The sequence below is a fragment of the Schistosoma haematobium genome, chromosome 7 (assembly GCF_000699445.3).
Source record: "Schistosoma haematobium chromosome 7, whole genome shotgun sequence".
In the NCBI taxonomy this organism is placed as follows: domain Eukaryota; kingdom Metazoa; phylum Platyhelminthes; class Trematoda; order Strigeidida; family Schistosomatidae; genus Schistosoma; species Schistosoma haematobium.
In genome coordinates, this window is record NC_067202.1 from 8,087,191 (window position 1) to 8,114,391 (window position 27,201).

Here is a 27,201-nt window from a genome sequence, read left to right on the forward strand (position 1 = left end):
GAATAATTGGCTGGATAATTTTTATGTTGCTTAATGGTCGATGTATTTATATAACCCCTAGAACAGCACGGAATCAGTGGGCTCAGTTGGCTTTTACTAACTGCGTTACATGTGGTGCAAGTAGGATATATGTCTATCAACGAAGGGAGAAAAGTGCTAAGAATTGGTCTTTGAACTAATCTGTGGATGTAAAACAAGGGTTAGGAAAGTAGAAGATATAGGTAGGTTATAAGTTTTTGATTGCAGATAATTTCGAAGCATTGATCGAGTATATTAGAACGGTGGAGTAAGCAATGTGGATATTAGGCGAATCGGTAAGTAAAGTTATGAATGTACATCAACAAAAGTGGTTAGGACGTGTTGAATATCCTAAATCATTACCTACCTAAATGTTTAGTACTGGCTGCAGTAGAAGTTGGTAAAAAAAATAAATAGACCCAAATCAAGATGTAGAATCGGTCTGTTGAACAACTAACAGCTTGTCTGTCTCAATTTGCTATGCGGAGATTACTTGATTAGGGCCAAAGCCTAAACCATGATCAAAGGTTGGAGATGTTGGATGATATGCTTACTTACTTATGCTTGTAACCCCTCGTGGAGGAGCTTAAGCCGCCCACCAGCACTCTTTATCCAACCCTGTCCTGGGCATTGGATGATATTAGTTTAGAATTAATTATATTGGTAGTGGTAGTATCAGTGACAGTGAAAAAGACTAGATATAGAGAATAACAATTGAGAAGAAAATATTTCATTTATAGAATGAAAAGTTCAATATAATGTTGTGGTTTGTGACTGATTACCAAACGAAGATAAACAGGCCCATTCTATAATTTGTAATATAAACGCCTACCGTTATATCGCTACTGCGATTTCTGCTCTGTTTCATTGTGTGGGATCTCTATAAATGTGTCAGTAAAACTAGTGTCTGATTCAGATATTGGTATATTTGTGCCTAACATGATCAAGTCTAGTGTTAGTATTATCTAGTATGCCGATCGAGTACCAAATCTAGTGTTGTAGTATTATTGTACATCGTATAGAAGACAAATCCCTATATCAATTTTGCCATAGAAATAAGTAATATCAGTAATATTATTCTTCACTTACTTAGGTATACTGTTGGTTTTATTGCGAAGATTAAAATCATTATTCTGACTGAAACCGTAACAACCCTAGAAACGAAGAGATAAGAATTTAAACACTTACAATGTTTACGCGTATGAAACAACCAGAATCACGTTGAAATGTCATGAAAGTTGAGGTACATTCAATCTTATTCTATGAAACACAACTCTACCAGCCTTACTGAATTATTCCGTTTTTTATAGACTGGAAAAATGCTTCATTGATCGAGATTGAGATAGGTTATGATTCGGCATAGGTAATGTCCTAGCCGCTTCAATCAACGAAAATCAAGTACACAATCAACCAATTGGCCATTTTTAACCTAGTATCCTGCAATTAATCTCATTTTTCTATACAGAAAGATATTGTGCTCTGGATTATCTTGTATCGGAACGGTGTAAGATTAATTGTAAGCTCACTAAATAGCTAACAGTTCACTAATTTTGAGTCAGCTAGTTCAAAACCGTACGCGCAAAGACCTTGACCATACAATGGAAATGTTCAAAGAGTTTCGGTTTTGAGCAGTTATCTAGAGTAAAACGTCATTATGGTACTAAGACTCCCAACTAACAGTCATTCATAATCAACACAGGTCCTCGCAAAAATATGGATCGGCCCAAGTTTTTATACAGCATCATGAAAATAAGGTTAAATTTATATGACGATTAGCAAAGTGGTCAAAATAAATGATAGTAGAAATTGTAGTGCACATTAAAAGTAATGATCCAAAGAGAAAGAATGGAATGAGTATGCAATAGAATGGCAAAATTTAAACCACCGAGAACATACACAATAATGTGATCGATCATTTGAACCACCTAGCAGGTGTAACTAATTTACACCTTCCTAACAAGCAACATATTAGGTGTCATAAACATCATGAACTGATGTTATCAAACCATAGCAACTATGATTGGTAGAATACTAGTACAATTCATTTGATTCAAACAGTTAATGACATAAATTATAACAAATATGTTGTGTAGTATATCATTTCAAGAAAACAAAGAAAAAAAAACACAAGACGTTGTCCTCTATTACTATGATACACATTTAAAGATAAATTAATAACTTACACATTTGATACCTTAAATATACACCATATATGAATAAAGCTACATAAAGTTAATACACACAACTATCATCCCAATATAGCATACAATCTACAAAACGATCAATAGAATAACTTTTTCTCCACAAAGAAAAACCACAGTTTTGTTTTAATGTATCACGTGCGTATAAATAATTCAGCATACATAGAAACATACAGTTATTCTATGATAGTAGGACACTAGTAACTAATAGTCGTAATGATAATAATAATAATAATAGAATCGCAAGATTTGGAATTTAGAAAATGTTAGTTTGTTTTAAAATAAAGAAATACATAACAAAATGGATCTATCAAAGATCAAAGAGTTATAATCTAACTGATTTTGATATTTAGTTTAGTTTAAAAAGATAGAAATAATTTCTATCAATTATTAATTTGAAATTCTTAAAGTAATTATGATTATAAATACTTGTTAACTTAAATAGTATTAATATCAGATGGGTTTTGTGGATATTATAGTAATTTCAATGGTTAAGATCATGAGTCAGTTAAAGCTAGATCACCATGGAAAACCTGGAAACAATGGACGGCCGTTTCGTCCTATTATGGGACTCCTCACCAGTGCACATCCACGACCTCTCCCCCCTTGCGAGATTCGAACCCAGGACCTACTGGTTTCGCGCGCGAGCACTTAACCACTAGACCACTGAGCTGGCATCCAACGATGTTAATGTCTAACTTCAACTAATCCACGAAATTGAGCGACATATCCACCATTGTCTAGTAGTAGTAATGATAATAATAATAGTAATAATAATAATGATAGTAATAATAGCAGTAGTAGTAAGTTGAGTTAAAAAGAAACAAATGGGGAACATACTAGTTATCCATTTATGTTAAATATTATTATTGAGTAACCAATAATCAGCTAAGAAAAAACTTTCACGATGCAGAATATCACATTATATTCATGATTATCCTGTAATTAATTAACACCTATACAACTGAATACCTGATGATCGATAATAACTTGGAATCTTGATAACAAAGAGAGGTCATTAACTAGTTATTTTCTAAGAATAATACTGGTAATGATCATGTATGTATTGGTGACTAATTTCAAGAGGAAGTTTTTTGAGTTCTAATGAGACGAAGCGATGATGTCAAGAATGAAGCAGTTACTCACAAACAGTATTAAAACATGTTTGTGCAATATTACATGAATGATTGCAGTTATAAATGTAAACTATTGGATACCAATTCAATGGTCAAGACTTGAAGGCGGTAAGCTCTGGCCTCAGTAATGTCGTGGATGAACAATGTTGAGAATTTTCACACCAGGACGAAGCACTAATCTAGCGCTCCCTTGATATAAGTAATTATTTAACTCTAAAATAAATCCATGATGTGAACTGACATATTCAACAGCCTCCACCAACCTCATAACTTATAGTTCAGAATGATTATTTCTAAAAAGAATCTTATTCATCAGTATGGTGAGATGTGACAAGAATTTCTTTGTAAATACATCCTTGTCTAACTAACATGTCCATTTCCAAACCGTAATTATGATTCTAATAAAAATGTATTGGAGTAAATACAAGAATCCTATTTATTGGTTTAGTATCAATAAGTAGAACGATGATGATATCACAAACTGATATACAGAAGGAGTTACCGAAAGATCATGAAATACTGGCAACCTCATTTGCTTCATTTTAGGACCTAACAAACAGCGCACAAACCAACGACTTTACGTGAATATCTTAAGATTTTATTTTACTTAGTTGGACACAAACATTGGTATAAGGAAGCACCAAATATATATGTGACACACGAATCATTCAATTTGTGTGAGGGTTAAAATACTGTCCGGGTGCCCAAACCAAAACAAGTGGTTTTCTTAGGTGGCCACTACCCGAGCCTTTGACCTAGAGGTCTAATCCATAAGACATTGGAGCAACATTAGGAAATTCAGGCCCGTGGTAACCGGTGATCAACAATACGTACACATACCTTTTCTTCCCTCGTTACCCTGTAGCACATGTGCACCATTTGTTTGGAATGAGAGTTTTTCAATTCCTCGTGGCTGACTCTTCATATCCATCAACCCGGCTAAAGCTCCGGACATTCGCTTTTCGTCCTCTTAATTTCATGAACAACACCCCCACCACGCGAAGGCAGTCGGTAGGACTTCTGTGGTGCTGGCTATATACGCGTGGCCTTGTGAGAGCATTTCCAGAAGGAGAGCTGACTCTCCCCACTCTCGACCGTACCAGGACATTTGGGGGCCCCATAATAACTATAAGAAATGAGGATTGTGAACCGCCTAGAGGGGCCATATCTAAAGATAGTATATGTAGTGCCACGAGCCTTGAATTCCATTTGTAGGAAAAGTCTGCAGTCCTTACTTCTAAGAACTGTCAAACTTTTACAGTGTGCGTCATTATACTCAATGATCATTCAGTTAGTAACAGTTTATCAGTCATAAAAAACCCGAGGACCGAACATACATATTTATCGGTTCAGGTTGCCATGCTACATTAGTACAGTGGATGAAATTGTCAGAAATGCCAAAATAGTAGTAGTCAAAGATCAGATTACTTAATGTGGTGAAATGTACCCTACTAAACAAAATCAAAAATATCTATACCTCACTCAGATTATATTTCATTAACTGCTCTTGAGGTATGACAATAATATGGAGATCAGAAAACATTCACGAACCCCATTTATCCATGATGCACCAGCGTGTATAAGTAAAAGATAGTCATAGTTAAACTGCATACAAGACAGTATGATTTTGTATAAAATGTACTTACTCTTTTTCGAAGTATCTTGATTTGTTCCAAATCAGTGATTAATGTCTTAGCACCATTTAATAAAACCGCTTGAAATGTAAACTGTTCACAACTGTTTATACCATCATTATTGTTATCATCATGATCAGAATTGAATTCCGTGAAATCTTCTTTAAACAATATTGGAAATGGTAAAGTACTACTGCTATTACTATTACTACCCGACAGGAAACATGACGATGTTGTCGATAATGATGACTTTGGTAATTGCACGGGCTTTTTCACTTTCGAACGACCTAGAAATACCTCCATTTAGCTGATTTATCTTAAGAGAATAATATTAATAAAAGACAGGTATGAATAAGTATTTAAAGTAAGTATCAGAGAAAGATTCAAGAGGAAATATTAGGAGAAAAAAATACTTATAATAAAAGACTTACACTTAAGATGCTTTAAAAGCTACCACATCTGATAATAGTGGATTAATTTATGATCAAGTAAATACAATTATATTTTAAAAACAAATCATTGAGTACCAACCTCTATCAGATAACCTGTTACTTAATGTTACTCCCATCCCCCCAGTAACTATTTAAGATCAAGCATACGACAATGTGATATCAAGTTATTCTGAGTGGTGACGTTGAAACTTAAATGATAGAATTTGATCAATCTAAAGGGATAAACAACATGAATGATGGCACGCAGAGAAATATAAAATATTAACCGAAGGCCTTGTATAAAATCGAACATGAAACTCTCATGTTGATAAAGATGGCATTAAGCAACTGAATTTGAATTCAATGGCCCAGATGTTCAACTTCATCAACGATCACTATCCATTGTAGTCATTGCGTTAATACCATCTAATTTTCGCGAATATTTTGATTGTGCCGGGTAAAAAGGGCTATTTATTGCAATTTCGTGAAATTCATCTTGAATCTCGCTAACAATAGGTACGCGATAATAATGAAGCAACTTGATTCCATGAAAATTTTGTATATACATTGAAGATAATTATGATCTGAGATCATAGAAAGTTGAACTGGTCAAAATAAAAACAGCGATGTGATGCCTCACACAAAAACATATAATCTTCGGTTGCTTAGCTTCTAATAAATAACACATTAAGAATTAACTGGAGTTGGAAATGCAAATAATTGTACCCCTTCTCAGTGATTTATAGGTTAGGGTGTTCGGTTATAAGACCTGAAAGACATAAGATCGATACCTGATAGGGTTGTGAATGCACATTTCGCAGGAGTTCTATACTAAGACGAAGTAGATGACCAGTCTTCCTTCGGTTTTAATGGCTAACTAAAATCAGTACGTTATTTGAAATGTCCAAAAAAACAGACTTAGCAATAAAGAATGTCGACAAAAATAGTATTCCTCAAAGCCAACAGAATTGAGTTCGATACAAGTTATTAGTACGTCTTCAGTTCTGCTCAAAATATCATATCCAAATAATTTATGAACTACGATTAAATGGTTCTGTTTATTGGCACAATCATGAGATTTACATAGCTGACTAGCATTTCCTTAATTTTCTGATTTTAACTTCACAGAGACAAACATTTCGATTGACTTTATGATGCTAAGTAATAACAGATCGATGCAAGTTGTTAAGTAGAATTGGAAGTGATCGGCAAGAAGCCCTGGTACTCGTAAGGCGTTTCTGCAATCTTGAGGGGACTGGTGCTATCTGTCTGATTCAGGCTTTAATCAACCAACTTCAGAGTCGAAGACGTTGCCCTTATGATGTTAGGATCGCAAATGACCACTTGTAAGATTGAGATATTTACATTGACTAACCTGTTAGTAATGATCAATGTCATATATGCCTAATGCGATGAAGAATCCTATCGATTAAGTTGCGGTGATATGAATTAACAAATAAGGTACGATCAAAACCCATAAAAAATGACAATAATTATTTTAACTCGAGTATTAGGACACTCACAATAAATCATAGTTGTCAACCAATTCAGATTATTACTCAAAATAAAAATAACGATGTGTAATAATATAAATATATGCTAAATTGTTTAGGCAATCATTCAAATACGTGGTAACACATACACAACAAACTTAAGGTCAGAATAGTGTTTACTAAATCATAATATAAATGCTATAATTGCAATTAACAATTCAATTTGATAACAAATATTGAAGAGAAGTTTGTTATTTATGACAACAGATGTTACTGAAGTGATAAGATCTCTATGTGTAGAAAACTGAGTAGCAAATACGTGGGATTGTTATTGAAGTAAAATTGATTTCTATGTCACTGAAGGTATATGTGTACATACCAACATAGTACAGTTATAAGGAAGTAATCCCAGCTTGATCGAAAAGGATTAAAAGTTCCACTGAGGTGGTAAACTGAGTACTAAATTCCAAAAAGAAGTTTTCATTGGTGAAATAACACAAACTATGATTTTAACCTTAATGTTTCGTAATACGCAGAATGATTGAAAAGGGATTAACCAAAAAACCTTATTATGTTAATTTAATAAATAAAATTAATGGTAGAATTTATTCACAGTGAACAAGTTTATGCACTCCGCTTTGAACTACACTGTTTGTTTGAATGTTACCCAAATCGAAGAACAACAAGAGAGGATCAACCTTTTTTTTAGTTTTACACACCTTGAATTCTTTCTCAATCAAGCTATATATAATACACTTCTGAAAAAATAAATGAATTAATGCACTGTGGAATTTGTCTAATCACTTCTGTAATTAATTAGGTATTTATTATTGACTCAGCAAATTTGTACTGTAATTTTTTATTCAAATTACTGTAAGCCTGAAAACAGAGTTGAGTTCAATAACAGATCGATGATATTTGAGAAAAAATAAGAGGTCGAATAAATAATACCCGAAAACCTATTTGTTGAAGGATAAAAGAAGATAGAAGTATATTACATATTTCTTAAATACACGCATCAATGCTGCAGTATTCATTTGACTATATATTTATCTTTGACTGTTAATCCAAACATTTTCCCATGCCACCAATTGCCTTGGTACTGCCCAGGGTGAAGAGTGTCAGTTCACCCTCTCTACATGCTCTCTCAGGGCCACGCGTATACAGTCACGGTCAGGGAAGTTCTACTCACTGTCTTTCCGTGATGGGGTCGTTCCCTAAATTAGGAGGACGAAAAACGAATGTCCGGAGCTTTAATCAGGTTGGTAGGTACAGAGGATCCACCCAAGCGAGTTAGGAAACCCTGATCCAAAACAAATGGTGCAAATGCACTTCAGAATCCTAAGGGAACAAAAAGTGTATAAATCTATTGTTGTTCACTGGTTACTATGGTAATGGATCTCCTAATGTTGCTCCACTGTCCTGTGGATTAGACATCTGGGTCAAAGGCTCTGGAAGTGGTGCTTTGGTTTGGGAACCAGGACAGTATCCTAACCCTCACACAAATCAAGTGATTTTTGCGTAGTATGACTCCCCAGAAGTGCGTATATATATCCAGATAGAAGATTAGACTAAAAACACCAGCTCTCGCTGCTAAACCATGTATAGGATGTAACTCATTGATTGTTAAGTAAAGATCTATGTGCATGACTACTTGTTATGTATGAGATCTATTAGCCGGAACTGAAGTAATGGAAACAAAGTTAAGACCCATGATCAAGAGATATTAATTAGAATTATTTGACCATTACGTCATCACTCTATACATTCGCGTTTATGAAATTTCGTTAAGTATATCAACGTAAAGGATTTATATAACTTGTTGATTATAATTTAATTTTAGATCACAAACTGAGCCGGCTATAGCTGTAGAACTACTGAAAATCTGAGAGCATTGGATAATTACTTTAACTTGATTTTCAGCTCGAAAGTATTAAACCCAATAAGAACTAAACTGAAAATCTCCAGCTATTGAGGTGAGACACAATAAGTTCACATCAATAATTCTGAATCTAACTGATCTTACAATTCCTATACTATGATTTCTTGTTCAGATGGAATAAAACTATAGAAAGAAAAAACAACAATGATTGGAATAAGGCATAAAAATCAAATAATACTTTATAATCATATGAATATACAAAAGACATAATTGAATTAGTCTAACCTTCGAATAATCTCTAGTCACATGAAAAGATAAATAAGTAATTTATGCACAAGATTCATTACATAAATTGCCTAGCATTATGAACACATGAAAAAATGATACACAAAAAATGAAAATGATTTCTATGGTTATTTAACAGTTAGAAACAATAATTAAATATTCGTCATATGGTTTATATCATGAATTCAAAAAAAAACAACGTTAACATATCACTGAATAAAATAGATTTTAAGTATTCCAGAACTAGAAACATTTTATTTTCACATATCAGAAGCGTTTTGTAGATATTATAGTAATTTCAATGGTTGAGATCATGAGTCGATTGAAACTGACCGGCCATCCAGTGCTTTCAAATTTTCCATGGTTGTCTAGTTTCAATCGATTCATGATCTTAACCATTGAAATTTTATTTTCAATCAAATGTTAAGATAGAAACGGTAACCATAATAGGGTAACGAAAAAAAAGTAAACCTATCATTTTCAAAGTAAACGCATATATGTGATTAGGATAATTGAGTTGAAAGTTAAACAAAATGGCTACAGAAACGAAAAGTCGCATTAGTAATTTAAGATATAATCACTTAACAAGTATGTATTCGTTTATTTTTGTGTATCGTGTGTTGCATACTACCTAATTGAGTGTCAAAATAGAAAGAGATAGAAGTACCTTAGAATATGTTATGCGACCATCTGTAATTTGGTAGACCTTATTGATTAAGGCATTCAACTTTCAGGTCTGAGTCTTGATTTGTCTACATTGCTTCGTGTAACCAAAAAGAATCATTAGACATTACGCAAAGTGTAATTCATAACTGAATACACGAACCTATTAATAAATCTGAATGCTTTTCATAGAATGTTTACAATTATATTGGACAGTTTAACTGTGGTTGAAACATTGATGTTGTTCAAAATCATCTAGTAAGAATGATTGAAGATGGAAAAAATAACTCTATAATTGGATAAGAACCTTGTTAATCTTGTGCATTAGACAGATAACTGAGCTTATTTTTAATGAACAAACTCAAGTATAAACATCGAAACATTCACCGCATAAAATCCATCTATCACCACAAATATTTATCAATGGAAATAATCCATTATCATCAAACACCAACAAATAAAGATCCAGTATTTCATAAACACAGAGACACACAATCAAAACAAAAGACAAGAATCATATGAAAAGTATTCATTCTGTCATTATTAATCATGGTTATCATTATGAACACTTTTATTAATTAATATCCAACTGAACAATATCTTGTTATTAGTTTCATATTGAATTCTTTTCAACGTCTTTTTTGTTAGGCTGGATAAAAAAAGAATTGCTAATTATAAACAAATAATAATAATTAGTTAACATTCTCAATATTATATTAAATATATCTTATCACAATACACAATTACAGTTAATCATTTCTCTTTTTGGCTTTACAAAATTCCTTTCAAAGTGAATTAAAATCCAAATAACTACTAGTGTATGCCCGACGTACGCACAGTAATACAGTACATTCATGAAAAGTAATCTTTTTTCAAAAACAAAACAGAGAACCCCTTAAAATCACAAAGGATCGAACTATTTTCTTTCCTGATGTCACTTAAAACTAGTAGATTAAAACAAAAAATGACAACTTTCTCGCTAGCTGACTTGCTCTTTCAGTCCCTCGTCATCTTTTTCAGAACAAAAAAGAATAAACAATTGTTGAAATTGGCACAGAAAAACAACAAATTGTGCATATTAATAAGTAGAAAATTATTGACTATTCCATATTAAAAAGTAAATATATATTGGTCGTATTAATATTAATATTAATAATGATAATATGAAGAAACTCCATATACATTGATATTCAATTAGGCACTCTCAAATGATAAATAATCATTAAACAATTGTTTACATGCAATGAACACGACAAGACAAAAAAAAACTGATTGATGTAAGATTCAATTAAAGTGAGGGAAAAGCAATTTCATTTATTATTCAAAAATAAAAGAGGAGTTGGCATGTGATGAAAAATTCCTAGATGAAGCAACAAAAAAGATTTTAATGCATGGAATTTACCATGAATGAAATCATTAAAGAAATTTCAGATCAAAGAAAACAAAAATGATAAATATGATTGGAACACACCTTGAAATCACTCTGTTATGTGTATATGGTTGAGAAAGTACACACAACCATTTTATTTTCCACCTTGTCAATATACATATATATGAAATAATAAGAACAAACACACGTATACGCCTGTATACATTTAGCATGGGGATGTATGTTGTTGTGTTTTTTTTTAGCGCCAATCGATTTGCGTACACACACACACACACATAGGAAAGCACATGGAATGAATGATTTTTGGATAAAACCAAACGAAAAATTTATTTTACTAAAACATAGAAACAAAATTTTTCTTCAATTTAAAAAAAAAAGAAAGAAAGAAAAACTCTCTCAATGAGTAAACCCTGGATAAAAGGGAATCTTTTTTCTTTAGAAAATTATCAATGAAATGTGACAACATTATCAAATTTGCATGTGAAAATTATCTGATAGGAAGTAAAGTAATAAGTAGTCCTTTTTAGAGAAACAAATACATAAGAGAAGATAGAAGATAACACAGAAATGAAACATTGTCAGTAAAGATAATAAAAGAAGTATTATTATTATTATTATTATTATTATTATTATTATTATTATTATTATTGATATGAGAATACAGGATAATGTGAATAAGTGTAAATGAAAAATGTTTATCTAGAAGGAATGATGGCAACATTCTATTGATCATTGAGCAATTAAATATTGTTCTAGTTAGGAATAGAAACAAAAACAATTGAATAGATAAGATTTTTTTTAGAAAAAAAAACACAAAAATTTATTTCATTATTATGGTACAATGGATTATAACCTCTGAACTTGTATTTAGTAGATGCACAAAAGTGTAGATTTACCATTTAAAATAATTACTGTATTTCACCAAAGCTGTTGAACAATAGTGAATGGATATGTGTTAATCAATGCGCTTGTCTGTGTTCATATGTTTTTTTTTCATATCTATAGCCTCGATATTGTTTAAATAAAATAAACATAGTAATATTTGGAAGCAGAATAATAGGAATAATAATAATAATAATAGTCAGTAACAATAATAGTAATAATGTTGAAAGACATTTCAACCTGAAATGTTTTTTTTTTACTTTGCGAACAGCATATACATATAGACCTAAGTACAAAATCACCTCTGCTTACGTCAAGGAAACAATAATAAATAGAAAAAATAATCATACACACAAATGAGCAAATAGGATCATTCAAGCACATGTAAAAGTATTTTTCATTACATGGTCAAGATGATTCAATTATCTAAAACAAAATCAAAGTAGAGGTCGGGGAGTGTAATAATCTAATTAATTCAAATTATTATTTATTTTTCTATGGATTATTTGTTTACCACCATCCTCCCCCACCAATATTAGCACTGTTTCCATTTATTTGTAATTGATTATTTGTCGGTGGAATGATATTTCCTAAACGAGCATTCATTCCTAGAGAGGAGATTTTCGACAAAAATGATTGGGGTTCAATAGTACTTTCATGTCGTACATTGTCAAATGGATTGGCATTGTTCATCATACCAGTATTATTACGCACACTAAGACCAATAACACTATCGACTCTGCTACTTCCAATACCCATGTAACCATTGGTTTCACGAGGCAATTCAAGATATTGTGTAAGATTGTCTTCTAATAGACGATTGCGTAATGTTGCCAAAGTCATACGAACTTCATTTAATTCTCGTTCAGATTCATGTGAATGACCAGTCAATCGATCATTTTCTATTTGTAAACGGGTAATTTCCGTTCGAGCAGCTATATAAGCAGAGTAGAAAAAGTATAATAATTGATTTTTTTTAAAAAGACGAGAAACAATGAAATCAATTAACATTAAGTTAGAAAGTTTATTACAAAATGTAAACTACCGGAAATCACATGTGTGTAAAGTTTTTGCATTTGATCAAACTCTCTGTGTTAATTGAATCATTTAAGGTATTGACATAAAATACAACTACAACCCGGTTAATAAGAATGTACAACTTAATACTTACTATTCAGTTCAGTGAATAAGTAATTACATGATCATAGAAATAAAAAGCTCTCTCTAGGAAATTTAATGTACATTAAGTACGATTCCCATTTGCTATGGCAGTATACACATGTATATTTTAACACTGTTTAAAATATCCATGTAAGTTATCTGAATTCAAACCGCTTAACAATCTTATCACTTTATGTTTTACGGAAAAAATTTTAAACATGTTTTGTTAAGATTGTGTCAACAGACATTTACACAGTGAATTGGGAAGCAGAATGTACAAGGGAGTGTAAACGTTCAATTTTATCATGAAAACAGATCAACAGCCATTCTTATATTGCATCATGCTTGTAATCTTCATGCTCCATCCACTGTTCATAGCCAAGGTTGTCAAATTATCTAAAGACTATTTTTCTTCGTTACAGCTACAAAAATTATTACGCGATAGAACAAATAGTAATGTACAGTTGAAAGGTACCATTACAAACTATGCGCGAAACCATGTGCTCCATATTCATTGAACAATAAAAAACCATTAAAAACTCGACCCGTTTTGATTGGTACAATGTTCCAGTCATTTGATATTGGGGCAGCACCACTCGATAAAGCCCATATACTAATTCGGATTAGAAATCCACTTTCCGAGGCCCACGGACCCACTACATGGAAATCGTTGGACCATCCGGGACTTGGCGCACCGGAGACGCAACAGGGGCAAGTATAGCCTACATGGATACTGGTCGCACACGTTTTCATTCATGCATCCCATAGGATACATACAGGCATATTCACTCACCTAGAAGAATAGATGGTCACCCCTCCCTTCGAACGTATTTGTTACAAATGACTGTTTTTTGACTATTATATGCGTACCGCTGGTACAACGAACTTCGTCCATGCATGTCACGATATAATCGTAAGCATAAGAATTCCTCTCAGAGAGGGTTAATGATCACCTCTCCCTAGATTCTGCTACCATATCGTTTTACTTTGTCTTCGACCTAATGAATACATTAACACCTAATACTTTGTAACGTATGAGTGTATCAACTTGAATTAACGCATATCAGAGAGTAGACGAATTCAGTTACAAAATTATTGCCTCAATTATCTCCAAAGTGATAGCAAGAAAAATTTAATTAAAAGCTAAAAAGAAAAATATGATAAAGTATGAACGTACTTTGTAACGATTTTAGTAAATGTGTCACATATTCAGCTGTTTCACGCTTTGTCATATCTGAAATGCGAATAATAATAAAAACAATGATAATAAACAGGAATGTTAATAATTTATTGACTAGAACCTTGTAAAGATTAGTAAGATCTTGATACAAATAGTTTTACTGCGCCTCGATGGAAAATGTTAGCTAGTACAGGGGAATGCTGAAAGTAAGCTAGGGGTGACCAAAACAAACATGGTATCAGTCATTTGACTTGGTCTGTGCCATGTTGATAGATCTATATTGCGTAGTTGGAGTTCGCATGATAACTCCGACAAATGGTTGGTGAAGTTGGGTAATATGGCTTAGAATCTATCATAATGGCCCAGACACATTCATTCACTCATCATCTTTCTCTAGATCTTTAGTTTCATTATTTCTCCATTTTACCTATTGAAACCATAATATCAATATTTAGTCTTTTTCATTATAAGGTAATATGCTGATTATGATTGGCTGACCTCATGTTCAAATGCACCCGTTCCAATTAAATTACCACTAAGAGAGAAAGGACTTAAAACGAATAAAAGTTGACTGCATTTTCCACATCTTATATCACCACAATGAAAGAAAGAAATAACGATAGGTAGAGAAGAGTGAAATTACCAATTTTAGAAGAAATTAAACATACGAAACAATACTGAACTAAAAATTTAGAGGAAAATGGAAACGGAGCTATGAATGCGTGATTTATATCATCACTCACTTATTCACCATGTACAGATTCATATAATGGGCTATGGGCTACAATCTACATGTGAAGGATGCTAATGCTGTCCGGTTGCTCAAACTGAAGTCAGTATTTTAAGATTCGAATGTCAAACTACCTGACCAATATATCACCATATCACCGATTACATAGACTTGCCTTACAACATACTTCAATCTACGAAATGAATTCAATTTTTTCTTTGAAAAAAAGTGCTTAAAAAGGAAACCAATAATGAACTAAAGTCGATCGTTTAATCAACATTAAGGTAGGCAGTGTTAAACCAAAAAAAGTTACCTTCAATAGGTTTACTAGGTCGATCATCAGGTTGAGCACCGAATGCTGAAGTATGAAAACTACCAGGTGACTCAAAAGGTGCAGCTGAAACTTCACCAACTCCATCAGTTCGCTGTTGAATAGGTGTTGCAACACCTATTAAAAATACATAACAAAAATTGGGGAGTGTGGTAAATGGACGTAATAATCAATAAACCAGTGATAATAAAAATTGTTATTATTACTATTAAGTGATATTTATACAAGAATAAATTGTCATGTATGAATTCATTGACAAATTAATACAAATCTCAGTAAACATTCGATTTATAAAACATTCAGGTAAAATATGTATGAGTATGAGTTTATCCATTCTCGATATTATAGGCTGTATTTGATCAGTCTCTAATGACATATATGCACACAGTCAGTCAGTTATGGCACAATGTAGAACCTGCCGTATGTTCAGAACAAGTCCATGTGGTTTATATTGTACTTGGTAACAAGTTGTTTTATTGAATTCCAGTGTGAACACCAACGACACCACATAAGCATATCTAGCTGACGATTCATAAATTGGATAAATCATAGATTTCACTGTCAGTTACTAACCAGATTAAAGCAATGACACAATTTAAGTACAATATCATAAGAACATAGTGATTAATAAATGGTGATCGTACAGAAATCCATAATGTAAGCCTGCAATCACCTTACAATAGATAGTGAATGAGAAAACAATGCAGCTGATAAATAGGTTGAATCCAAACAACAACTTATTCAGTTACAAGCCAAAAAACTAAATTAATCATAAAAGTATCACTTAAGTCATGACAACTTAACTTGTACATACGTAAAATGCATAAATACTCGGTACACGACTATTTGACGGCTACTGACATGATCAGAATATCGGAAAGTTTGTCGATGAATATTGCATGCCTAGATAACTAACTTGTAAAGATGATTAATTATAAGTGGAAACATAAACTAGATATTTATAAGTTGAAATGTAAAACAAATTGAGCGTTGAGTCGAGTTAATGATACATATATTCTTTATATTCCAATGATTACAGAATTGCATTTTTTGAAGTTTCGTGACTTAATGTAAGCCACTTCTTCAGAGTAGGTTTCTACTCATTGGAATATAAAAAATATATAGTTATTATTAGAATATAAAAACATTGTTTGGTGATGCTTAGTATTTTTTTAACTACAAATATTTAAGCGATTATATAACATGAAAATCTGATATCAGTTCATGGAGTTATTGCTTGTTAAACTGAACCATGGAGAGAAGTTCAGACTACTTGGTTCGGGTCGTGTGAATATCATCACTAATCGTTAGTGACTTTGGATGATACGGTTTAGAATCCATTGAAATGGTGAGAAGCATTGACTTTTTCTCACCCCCTTGATCTCAAGTTTCTTAACTACATCCTAAAAGCAAACCTTCTTCACCCCACAAATCCATATTTCCTTCTTTAATCATATCTTCTTCGCCTAATATTTTCTACTAGTACTAATACTGTTATTATTTATAATGTTGTGGTATCTCATCGAGTTGATATGATGTGGAAACCCTAACTGACACACATATATGCCAATTTCTACAATTATGTATCCAAATTAATAATCCAAAAAGTGGTTAAGTTTAAGACAAAATAGATCGTTGAATGTGAATTCGGGATTGCTCTTAAAATAAAATTGTTAACTTTCAAGTAAGCAGTTGTGCAAATTGTTGAGTTTTATTCAAACTGCGAATCAATTTACATGAGCCGACCATCAAAGACAATGGATGATGGTCACGCAGCATCATGGATTGGTTGAAGTTAAACATGTACACTGTGAACTCCGGTTCGATCGTCTAAAGGTTAAGTGTTCGTACACAAGACTGAAGGTTTTGGGTTCGATGCCCGGCTGCAGGGTCATGGATATGCACTATTAAGAAGTTCCACACAATAATGAACCGCTACCGAATGTTTCTAAGCTTTTAATTGTTGTCTAACTTAGATCAGTTCGCGATTTCAATAAAAGTGTTAATGTTGAAGAATAACTACTGAATAATAAACAATGTTAACTGGTTGATATGTTAAATGAAATTGTGATGGTAATGATTAGATTAGGTATGGATCAGATAGGGTGAGAGAAATAATAATCCAATTACAAATTCGATCAAATGTTTAGTGGAAGAATATATTAGGTATAACGTTATATGAACAAGGTAACAAAAAATAATAAAGTGGGTTAAGTGCTAATTAATTTACCCATTTTTACGGAAGACAAATAGTGGTGTTGAAGTTTAATAATAATAATAATAATAATAATAATAATAATAATAATAATATAAAGACGTGTGAATAGAAATAACTAAGACAATAAAATTTGAATAAGAAAGGTTGTATATACTTCAGTCAGTTTTAGTCATTTTATAGTTAATATTACTCTTCATCTATTACCTTGGGGTTAGCCAAAACTAAGGAAAGGTGTTCAACTTACTACTTCCACAAGCATAACTCCAGTTTTTAATCCGAATGGCAACCGATTCTATCATTTAGAATAATTTGAGCTGAAACCGCCTTCAAGATAAAATTACTAACCCGATAAATTATTGAAAATGATTTACTTAATCTGGTAATATGACCGATTTGCACTACATAACTAGTGCTGAGGCGTTTACTATCTTGACTAAACCAGTGCTTGGCCACGTCGGCAGGCATTCAGGAGCAAGAAAATGTAAGTTCCTAGAACTCCAATGCTTCCAGGTTATTAGTACTGGTCTAACATTGATCGGTTCATGATCACAATTAAAACTTAACAATCTCTACAGCTCAGTTAGTTCGGTAAAAGTCTTTTGTAAATCCACCAAATGCTAAAGAAATTCATGTGTACGGATAGTAAATAAACAAAATTAGTGACTGATGTTATTATGAGGAAAATATTTGGTGTAAAAACGTTTTGTGAGCTGATGTCAAAAGGTTGACATATGTTTCATGCTAGTTCCAACTAGTCATCAAAGGTCTTCTTCAATATTGAAGGAACTGATGTTACCCATTATGGAATTTAAACCAGTATTGTATACATAAACAATAATTAGCAAAAATAATATGTGCACTAGAAAACCCAATGCTCACCTTGCTCATCTAAATATGAACTGGCTGATATCCTTGATTTACCTGAATCTTGACGAGGATACAAACTTTGTGATGGGTAACCACCACCATTATCACTGACTAGACGAGTAGAAATATCTAATTGAGAAGTTGAGGCTGAAATAGAAACCAACAATGAAAGTTAATTGAATAACTTATTTATTACTGTTCAATCTGTGTTGCTAGTTATTGATTCTACTGACAAGTAACCTTGCATACGTATCTCTCTCGTCGTACACGATCATACATTTAAAAAATCGCCGCAAAAAAGAGAAAACGACTTCGATATTCAACACTCATGCGGAACAGACTTCATTAAACGGTAAACAACCTAGACATGATGAAAACATCTAACTAATAAAAAGTCAGCCAGTTGCAAACAACACAGAATCAAAAGGCAAGATGAAAAACAGTCAAAATAAACTAAAGATCAAAAACATAGCCGATAAAATGAATGGATGAGATTGAAAACGAAGAATAGGTAATGATACCAAGTTTAGTTTCCAGAGAAAGATGAGAAATAAATGTAACTGTGCCCCCACCTCAGTTAATTTTAAGCTATGTCACCCAACGTACAAGCTACGATTATCTCAAGTGTTTCAATTAGGAAGTTTTCATCAATCAATACTTCTCAAGACAAAAATCGATAGTTTCACTGAGTGATGTCTTGTCATAATATTTCTGTATTCAGCTTCCTTAAACACTGTTTTTATGCCTGAAAGCATTGTGAGATGAGATAGATGATAGCTAACCATACATAATACATATCCCAATCACAAGAGGGTAAACGTTTTAACCCTTATCTATCGGTATACCATTTCCACAGGAATCTGTAAATCAAAGCTCAAAATTAGCAATTTGGACATTTTATTGCATTCAAGCAACGCATGTAAAACACGTGACCAGATGCAATTAACAGATAATCCAGTACTAATATATTTGTTCACGATACTGCGTGATAAACGTTTGAATAACATAAAAAATAGCCGTTCACCCAAGAATGAAGGTGAATATCAAATATAATGAAACTTAGATAGATCGCAAGATTCCAGTCAGTTACAACTACGTTAAACAGAGTTTACAGAGATGCTGAAACGACTAGTTTAGTAGTTACATTGCAAGAACTAGAATTAAGTCCATGACAATACAATACTAGTTACTAAAAAGTGACTAGTTGGCATCCCCTAAAAATCCATCACCTGATAACTATGCATTAGTACATGAAGCTATTCACAAATTGTTTACTATCCCTTATTTATTTAAGCATACAAAGCTTGATATAATAAATCAACACAAAATGTGCCGCAGAAAAGAAGTGATAACACTGCAAAGAAAACAGAGTAGGGAATGAGAGTACATACAATAAATAAATGAATAGAAATGGTACACAATGAGAAATAAAGTTAGAACGAAAGTACAACAAAAAAGGACTTCTCTCAATCAAAAACGTTATTCTCAGTTTTGTGATGAATACAGAGAAAAAGTACATTTGGATCATTAGTTACTTGCACTCTAAGACACTTATGATAGCTTCTGAAAACATTGAGTTACACAATCTGTACGACCCTAACCAAGGAGTCAGGGTTTACGGACGGATCCTAGTCCCATTTTAATTTCTTTCATATCACAAACTCATATCATTAACCGAACACCTCAACACTTTTCCCACTCAGTCCCAGTGTCGCCGAATAATCCACAATATGGAAGACGCTGAAAGAGCATTCGCAACATATGATTAAGGCATCAAAGTCGGTACTTCGGGAAAGTGACATTACTTGAATAAATTTCTCTGCATCGGAATACCTCTTGTCGAACGTCGGGAGTACTAACATGGTGTAGTTAGCAGATGTCAAAAATCCTTCGAAAGGAACAATGAATAAACATGGAGTTGTTATATATCCTAACCTCGGATGAGCCAGGTTTCTCAACCATAGAATAAAACTCCTCTTCCGACGCATTGTAAACTCTAAATTTTACAACTAGATTAAAATCGCAACAGAGATAAAGACGGCTCAAATTGATACAATTTGCTATGCGTTCACTATCTTCATAATGATCTCACCAGTAATGGTCATTCCCAATAGACAGTAAGTGGAGCTGACATTCTACGATGAAATGATCTATATGAAACCAATGAAGGATTTCATAATGACCAGTTTAATATAATACTTCATACACAGATATAGACACGTAAAACATTGAAAAATCCCTATGAAGCACATCTACATTTACGTAGGTGCCAACAATCAAAAATAGAACAAAGAATTGAAAAACTTATCAATTTTATGAAAAATATCATGACACGATGATAAAATGAAGATTAGAATGTCAGTAATCCTGATGTATCATTTGTTCGCTAACTTTTTCTGCTTCTCTTACGAACCGATTGTTGAATATGTAAGAAAGAAAAGCTAAACACAGAGCACAAAAACGGAATGATTAACAATGAGACAAGCAGGTGAATAAACTAATGATTAGGAAAATACTGTGCAGCTGACTATATATGCATACATCCAAGCAATAACGGCGGCATATTTGAGCAAAGACTATAGAAGAAGTGCCGACGAGCTCTGAAGACTGAGACATAATTTTACAAAATGTAAGCTAAAACGCAGCAGAGATTAAGAAAACAAATCAATTATTCGAATTAAATAATTGTGCAGTTTACTGGGGAAAAATAATAACAACACCAGGACTTGAAACATTCCCTCATATATAGATGCCCTGGTACAGCTGAGGGTGGGAGAGTCAGCTCTCCCTCCCGAAATGTCCTCACAAGGCCATGGGTATATAGCCACAACCACGGAAGTTCCACTCACTGTCTTCTCATGGTGGGGCTGTAGTTTATGGAATTGAGAGGACGAAAAGCGAATGTCCAGAGCTTTAATCGGGTTGGTGGATATTGAGAATCCATCTAGGGCATTTGGGAATCCCTGATTCCAAACGAATGGTGCACATGTGCTTCAGGATCCTGAGGAAACAAATCGCGTATGAACCAATCGTTGGTTACAGGTTACCATGGAACTGAATCTCTTAATGTTGCTTCACTGTCTTGTGGATTAGACCTCTAGGTTAAAGGCTCGGGGAGTGGCCACCTAAGAAAACCACCTGCTTTGGTTTGGGCACCCGGGCAGTATCACAGCCCTCACACAAATCAATGATGACTACCACTAGTCTCATTGTTATTGTGTGGAGTATATGTATTTGGTGCCTCTTTGTACCAATTTTGTGTTTAAATAAAAATAAATAAATAAGTAAATACAGTATTTAAAATTGCCTGTCTGGGAAGTTTCAAAACAAAAATGCCGAATCTACAGTAGCTAACAATATTTACCATTTACACTAAGATTGATATGTTACATTCCAATAGTCCCAATAACTTGAAAAAACAATAAAGACAAGGAATTATATTCACCACTAATCCGTTAATTTTATTAGAAGGATAAGAAAATTGATCAGATGATAAGATGATTTTGTGTATAGAAGTGACTACATCACTATGAACAGTAATATTTTGGATAGAGTAATAATTAAATAATCAAGTTCTTTGAAAAGTATGGCATAACTCTAAATGCTTATTCTACTAAAGACACAAACTAATTCAAAGAAGAAATTGACTGTATTGAACAGAATTGTTGAACTACTGTTCTATATTTCGTATTATTCTAGTTAGTTGTACATGTTAACAAAAAAAAGACAATTGTTTTATAATTAACTAGCATAATTAAGTGAGTATCAATGAAAGACAAGACAATAACCGATATCTGAAACTTACCTGACTGATAACCGATATCTAATAAATAGCACTAATGAATACGAATAATCTCTAATTTCATTTTGTTGGTTATAAGTAGTATCCGCTTGGGTGCCTTCAGATCAAAGGCTCCGGGTGCGGCCCCCTAAGAAAACCATCTGCTTGAACATCTGGGCTACCTGTTCCTGCCATCTAGATATTTCAACAAGTTATCTATTTTTGTTTGTTTTAATATATCATTATGTTTATTAATCGCATAACCTATTCTGCTGCGTTTCTGAAGATTGTACAACCTTTCGTTGTCAAAGTTACAAAAAACTCAATAAGAGACAATGTGGTTGCTGGCAATAAACAACGAAAAGAATGCACATTATTCAGATGTTCATTTAGTGAACTGCTAACATCTAAGTGGCGATCACTCAATATTTATCGCCAGGACCGACCAAGAAGAAAGAAATGGAAACTTGTTGAGATACTTTGCACTGAGAATTTTATATTGTACCAAAAATATAATATTGAATAAAGCTGATGATAATAATAACAATCTACAATTTAACATCAGGATAGTTAGAACATTCTTCAAGAACAATCGCATATAATTAAACAAATGAAGTTACTTGGCAATCATTTACTGTCGGATTTATTAGTATTAAGCATAAAAACGTACTATTTTAAAATTTTATATTCAGTGCCAGTATATGCTGTTATATTTTAAATTATGAGTAAATCGAGTTGAACATTGAGAACTATTACTTACAGCACATCAATGAGCAATCATGTTAATCAATCACTGAGTAGCGACTAATGTCATCTTATTTAATGTAGCCCACGAATGCCCTAGTAGGGATGAGAGTGAGGAGAGTCCGCTCTTCCTCTCAAAGTGCTCTCACATGGCCACGCGTATACAGCAACTACCACGAAAGTCTTACTCACTGGCTTCTCGCGGCAGGGGTGCTGATTACGAAATTGAGAGGACGAAAAGCGAATGTCCGGCGCTTTAACCGGTTTGGTGGACACGGATGGTCCCCTTAGGGGATTCGGAAAACTCTGATTCCAAGCCAATAGTGTACGTGGTCTCAAGAATCCTGAAGGAATAAATGGCAAATGAACCAACTATTGATCACCGGCTGCCATGAGACTGCGTCTCCTGACGTTGCTCCACTGCCTTGTGGATCAGACCTTCAGACCAAAGGCTCCGGGTGCGGCTCCCTAAGGAAACCACCTGCTTCGATCTGGGCACCCAAGCAGGATCACAGACCAAACCCAAACCAAGTGACTTGTGTGGCGCATATGTATTCGGTGCCTCTTTGTACCAATATTTATGTGTTCAAATAAAATATAAATACATCTTAATCTAGAATGTTGAATGAATCTCATCAGTCTACTTGTAATGTAGCCGCTAAATTAGAAGAATCAAAACCTTATTGCAACTTAATTGATATTATTTAGCCGATTGATACGATCTGATCAATAGCTAGGGGCTGTACTACATGGCGTTAGTTGCTATTTAGTGACTTATCATTCTAAGCACCTCACACTCACAAGTTAGTTCCAATCTAAGTAGCTCAGTAACAGCATTCCTGAATTCATTACTGAGTAACGTGCAAAAAAAATATGTGAAGGATCACCAGATACTTCAAGATTGCATACGTTACCTGCTGATGAATAACAATCAAAACAAATTCTGAGTCTATGGCCCCAGCCAAGTGTAACAATCAGTTTTTATGGAAGAGATATATTACTATTATTGACTTTATTCAAATATTATATTTTGGTACAATATATAGAATTCTCAGAACAGGGTATTTTGGTTAGTAGTGGAAACCAGGACGCACGTTTCATCCTGTCTGGAACCCGTCAGCTAAAAGTACCTACATTCCAGTATTGATGTTAACACTGGTACTCGAACCCAGTAAACTTGTGACAAAATTGTTATATCGAGGCAATTCACACAGGATGTACATATTACAACTACGACTAACCAAAATTTAGTCAAGAATATCAACAACGGGATAATTGAAACCTTCGGAAATTAATCAATCTAAAAAAGTGAAAATGGTTACTGAAGTTAAACAATGGAGGGAATTATTTAAATGTCGACCTACATTGGTGGGTATGAAACAGAATACTATAAAGTATAAGATTTCCACTTCACGTATTAAGAATATACAGTATTTGTTCAACACTATCGATTAACAAGACAACATTGTTACATGAAAGGACCAAAATTAGAAAGGATGAGAGTAAAGATGTGGTCATGGATCAGGTGAATATGAAAGAAAGCAAAGAAGATTTATGATGAATATCACTTGGCTTCGTGAGCTAGCGACCTAATGAACATAGAAGGTGGAGTAAACAGTATTAAGAAAGACTAAACATTTATTAGGCATTTTTCTCAGATATACAAAGTTTTTAAAAAGTCAACCAATAACATAGTTGAATTCTTACTTCAGAAAAAAAACCATGGGTAGTAGATGCTATAGGAGTAAATACGTTTTATGTGATCACAACCCTAAGGCAGATCCAGATCAATGACAATGTTTTAGTACCATTTGCAAAACTTTTGCTAACGAAATAACTTATTCATCAGTGATATCTCTCCTAAATTTCTGTTTTATTTAAGCACTATTTTCAGTGTTGCTATAGCAGACCAAAAAAAGAGTGAACAAAAGTAACGACAAACTCATCAGCCTACTCGATATATATAAATATGATTCTATCGAAAAAGTTTATGTAGCCTCTGGAAAAACAACATATATACTGAAGAGATACTAAAAGAAGTGTCAACAAATGTTTCCAAAAACCAGCCCAAATACACCCGTTGTAATAATAATGGTTAAAAAAACATTACTAATCGTATTTCGGTATAAACTATAGACTAAAGCATAAAATGATTTTGCAGCAATTATCAGAAACTAACTAGAGCTATACAATTTGTATTATTTTGAAAGTGCATAAATCAACAGATTATTCAGAGCAATCAATGTGAGTAGAGCAACTGATAGAAATAGCATAGAATGGCAGGATACTGAAGTTATATCAATATAATAAATTATTGCTTTACACAATTTATGAGCCGGGGATTCTATGGATTTAGATGGGATGATAGCCGATGGAACCAAACGGCTGTTAGTGTTGTATCGGTAATTGGTGTTGGTATTATTACTGCTCACAACGCTAGAACGCGTATATAATGAATCTGTGGGGATAAGTTTAAATTTATGAAAATTTTGATCATCAGTTGGAATAATAATAAAATGACCTATAAATTGTTACATAATAATGACATAGGATTAAAGATTTGTTGGACATTGCACTTTGAATTGCCTTTCTTTTTTAGAAGGAAGATGAATAGAACGAAGAAATACTTTTTCCTAATTGGTTCTTCATTAAGTTCTGTTAGTATTGACATTATCCAAGCAGCTTACCGAATTGTCATGAATAAAGCCCCTCAATTTAACTGTGGTCTTCAATCGAATTTATCGAATAGTGTATATATGCATATCTATTACTAACGGATGAAGCTATCAGCATCCCTATCTGACCAATACAAATTTCTGTGTGTACAAGGAGTTTATGAAGCTGCTTTCTCTCACTCCCCCCTTCTTGATCATCAACACCTTAATGCTACAGCCCGATTATGAACGCTCGACATTGTTGTCTCATTTGTATTACTTACAAAATCATCTAATTTTGTTCTTACATAATTATTACTAATATTTATCTCCTTAGTAATACATGTAATCATTGTTAACATTAGACTCTTCTGAGCGTGATTACCGGTATCACCATTAAATCATCTATTCATAGTGATGTATAATTTTCGAAAAATTTAAATGTATTATTTCATTATCGACTGAGATTATGAACCGATTGATGTTAGACCACCATTGAGAACCTGGAAGCACTAGACGGCCGCTTCGTCCTAATGTTAGACTCCTCAGCAGTTCGCATCCACGATCCCACTCGCAAGTTCGAACCCAGGGCCTTCAGTCTCACGCACGAACGCTTAACCCACTGGAACACTGAGCTGTTATCCAACTGTGTTAATGTCTAGCCTCGATCAATCCGCGAAATTGCGTGACCATCTTCCATTGTACTAAGGTAGATACCTGTCTCTACCCGATACGGACTAGCTTCACTGGTCACGGCTTCTTACTAGAACTCCGAGAATCCCTTCACGAAGCCAATCACTAGTGAGCACATGGTAACATTAATCGGTTCATGATCCCAATCAATAACTTCATAATCTCCACAACCCTATATTGATAATTCATTATCACTAACCATTATAAAAACAACACTAAAACTGACCTCGATAAGATGTCCCGCCAATAGATGATTGACTTCTAGAATAATAATAATAATAATAATAATAATAATAATAATAATAATAATAATAATAATAATAATAATAATATCATTTGAAAAATGTACAAAACATTTATTGAATATCAACGAATAATTATAGCGTTTATTAATGATTTTAAAAAAGGCATTCAAATAGGATAAATAAATAAATAAGGTTATGTAAATTAGAATTAAAACAATTTTATAATTGTAACACTTTATGGGTCATCAAAGTCAATGTCTACCAAAATAAGATAAACAAAACGAAATCTTAAATATTGAAAAATATTCACATAAACATTCAGTTATTTTGCAATTTAGATGAAAAATAATTCCTAACATATTTTTGTGTATAATCACGTATACAGAGTATTAATACTACAGTTCATATAAATAATCAAGTAATTTATACAGATCATTATTCAGTTTAATCCTTACTAATCGACAGTTCAAATTGGATGAGATAGGGTGTTATATTTGAGCTTCCTATCTTGTGATGCAGTAATCAAATGCCTCCCCTATGGGACCACGTAACTGATGATTTGTGACATGACGCTGTAGTATG

General features: G+C 33.2%; 1 protein-coding gene across 2 annotated transcripts in view; it reads right to left on the reverse strand.

Moving 5' to 3' along the window:
- The window catches only part of TSEN2 (tRNA-splicing endonuclease subunit Sen2), a 68,191-nt gene that overhangs the window by 12,487 nt on the left and 28,503 nt on the right, over nt 1–27,201 (reverse strand). Inside the window, exons 9-14 of one of the 2 annotated variants that reach the window (XM_051217914.1) lie at nt 26,601–26,635; nt 25,351–25,485; nt 18,515–18,649; nt 15,400–15,534; nt 14,354–14,410; nt 10,258–12,950 (exon numbers count right to left, since the gene is read on the reverse strand). In XM_051217914.1, coding sequence (XP_051064349.1) covers nt 12,526–12,950; nt 14,354–14,410; nt 15,400–15,534; nt 18,515–18,649; nt 25,351–25,485; nt 26,601–26,635 — 922 coding nt within the window. In that variant the 3' untranslated portion in view covers nt 10,258–12,525. Of the gene's footprint in view, nt 1–1,107; nt 1,173–5,001; nt 12,951–14,353; nt 14,411–15,399; nt 15,535–18,514; nt 26,636–27,201 lie in introns of those variants that run through there. The other variant, XM_051217913.1, reaches the window with a different exon arrangement.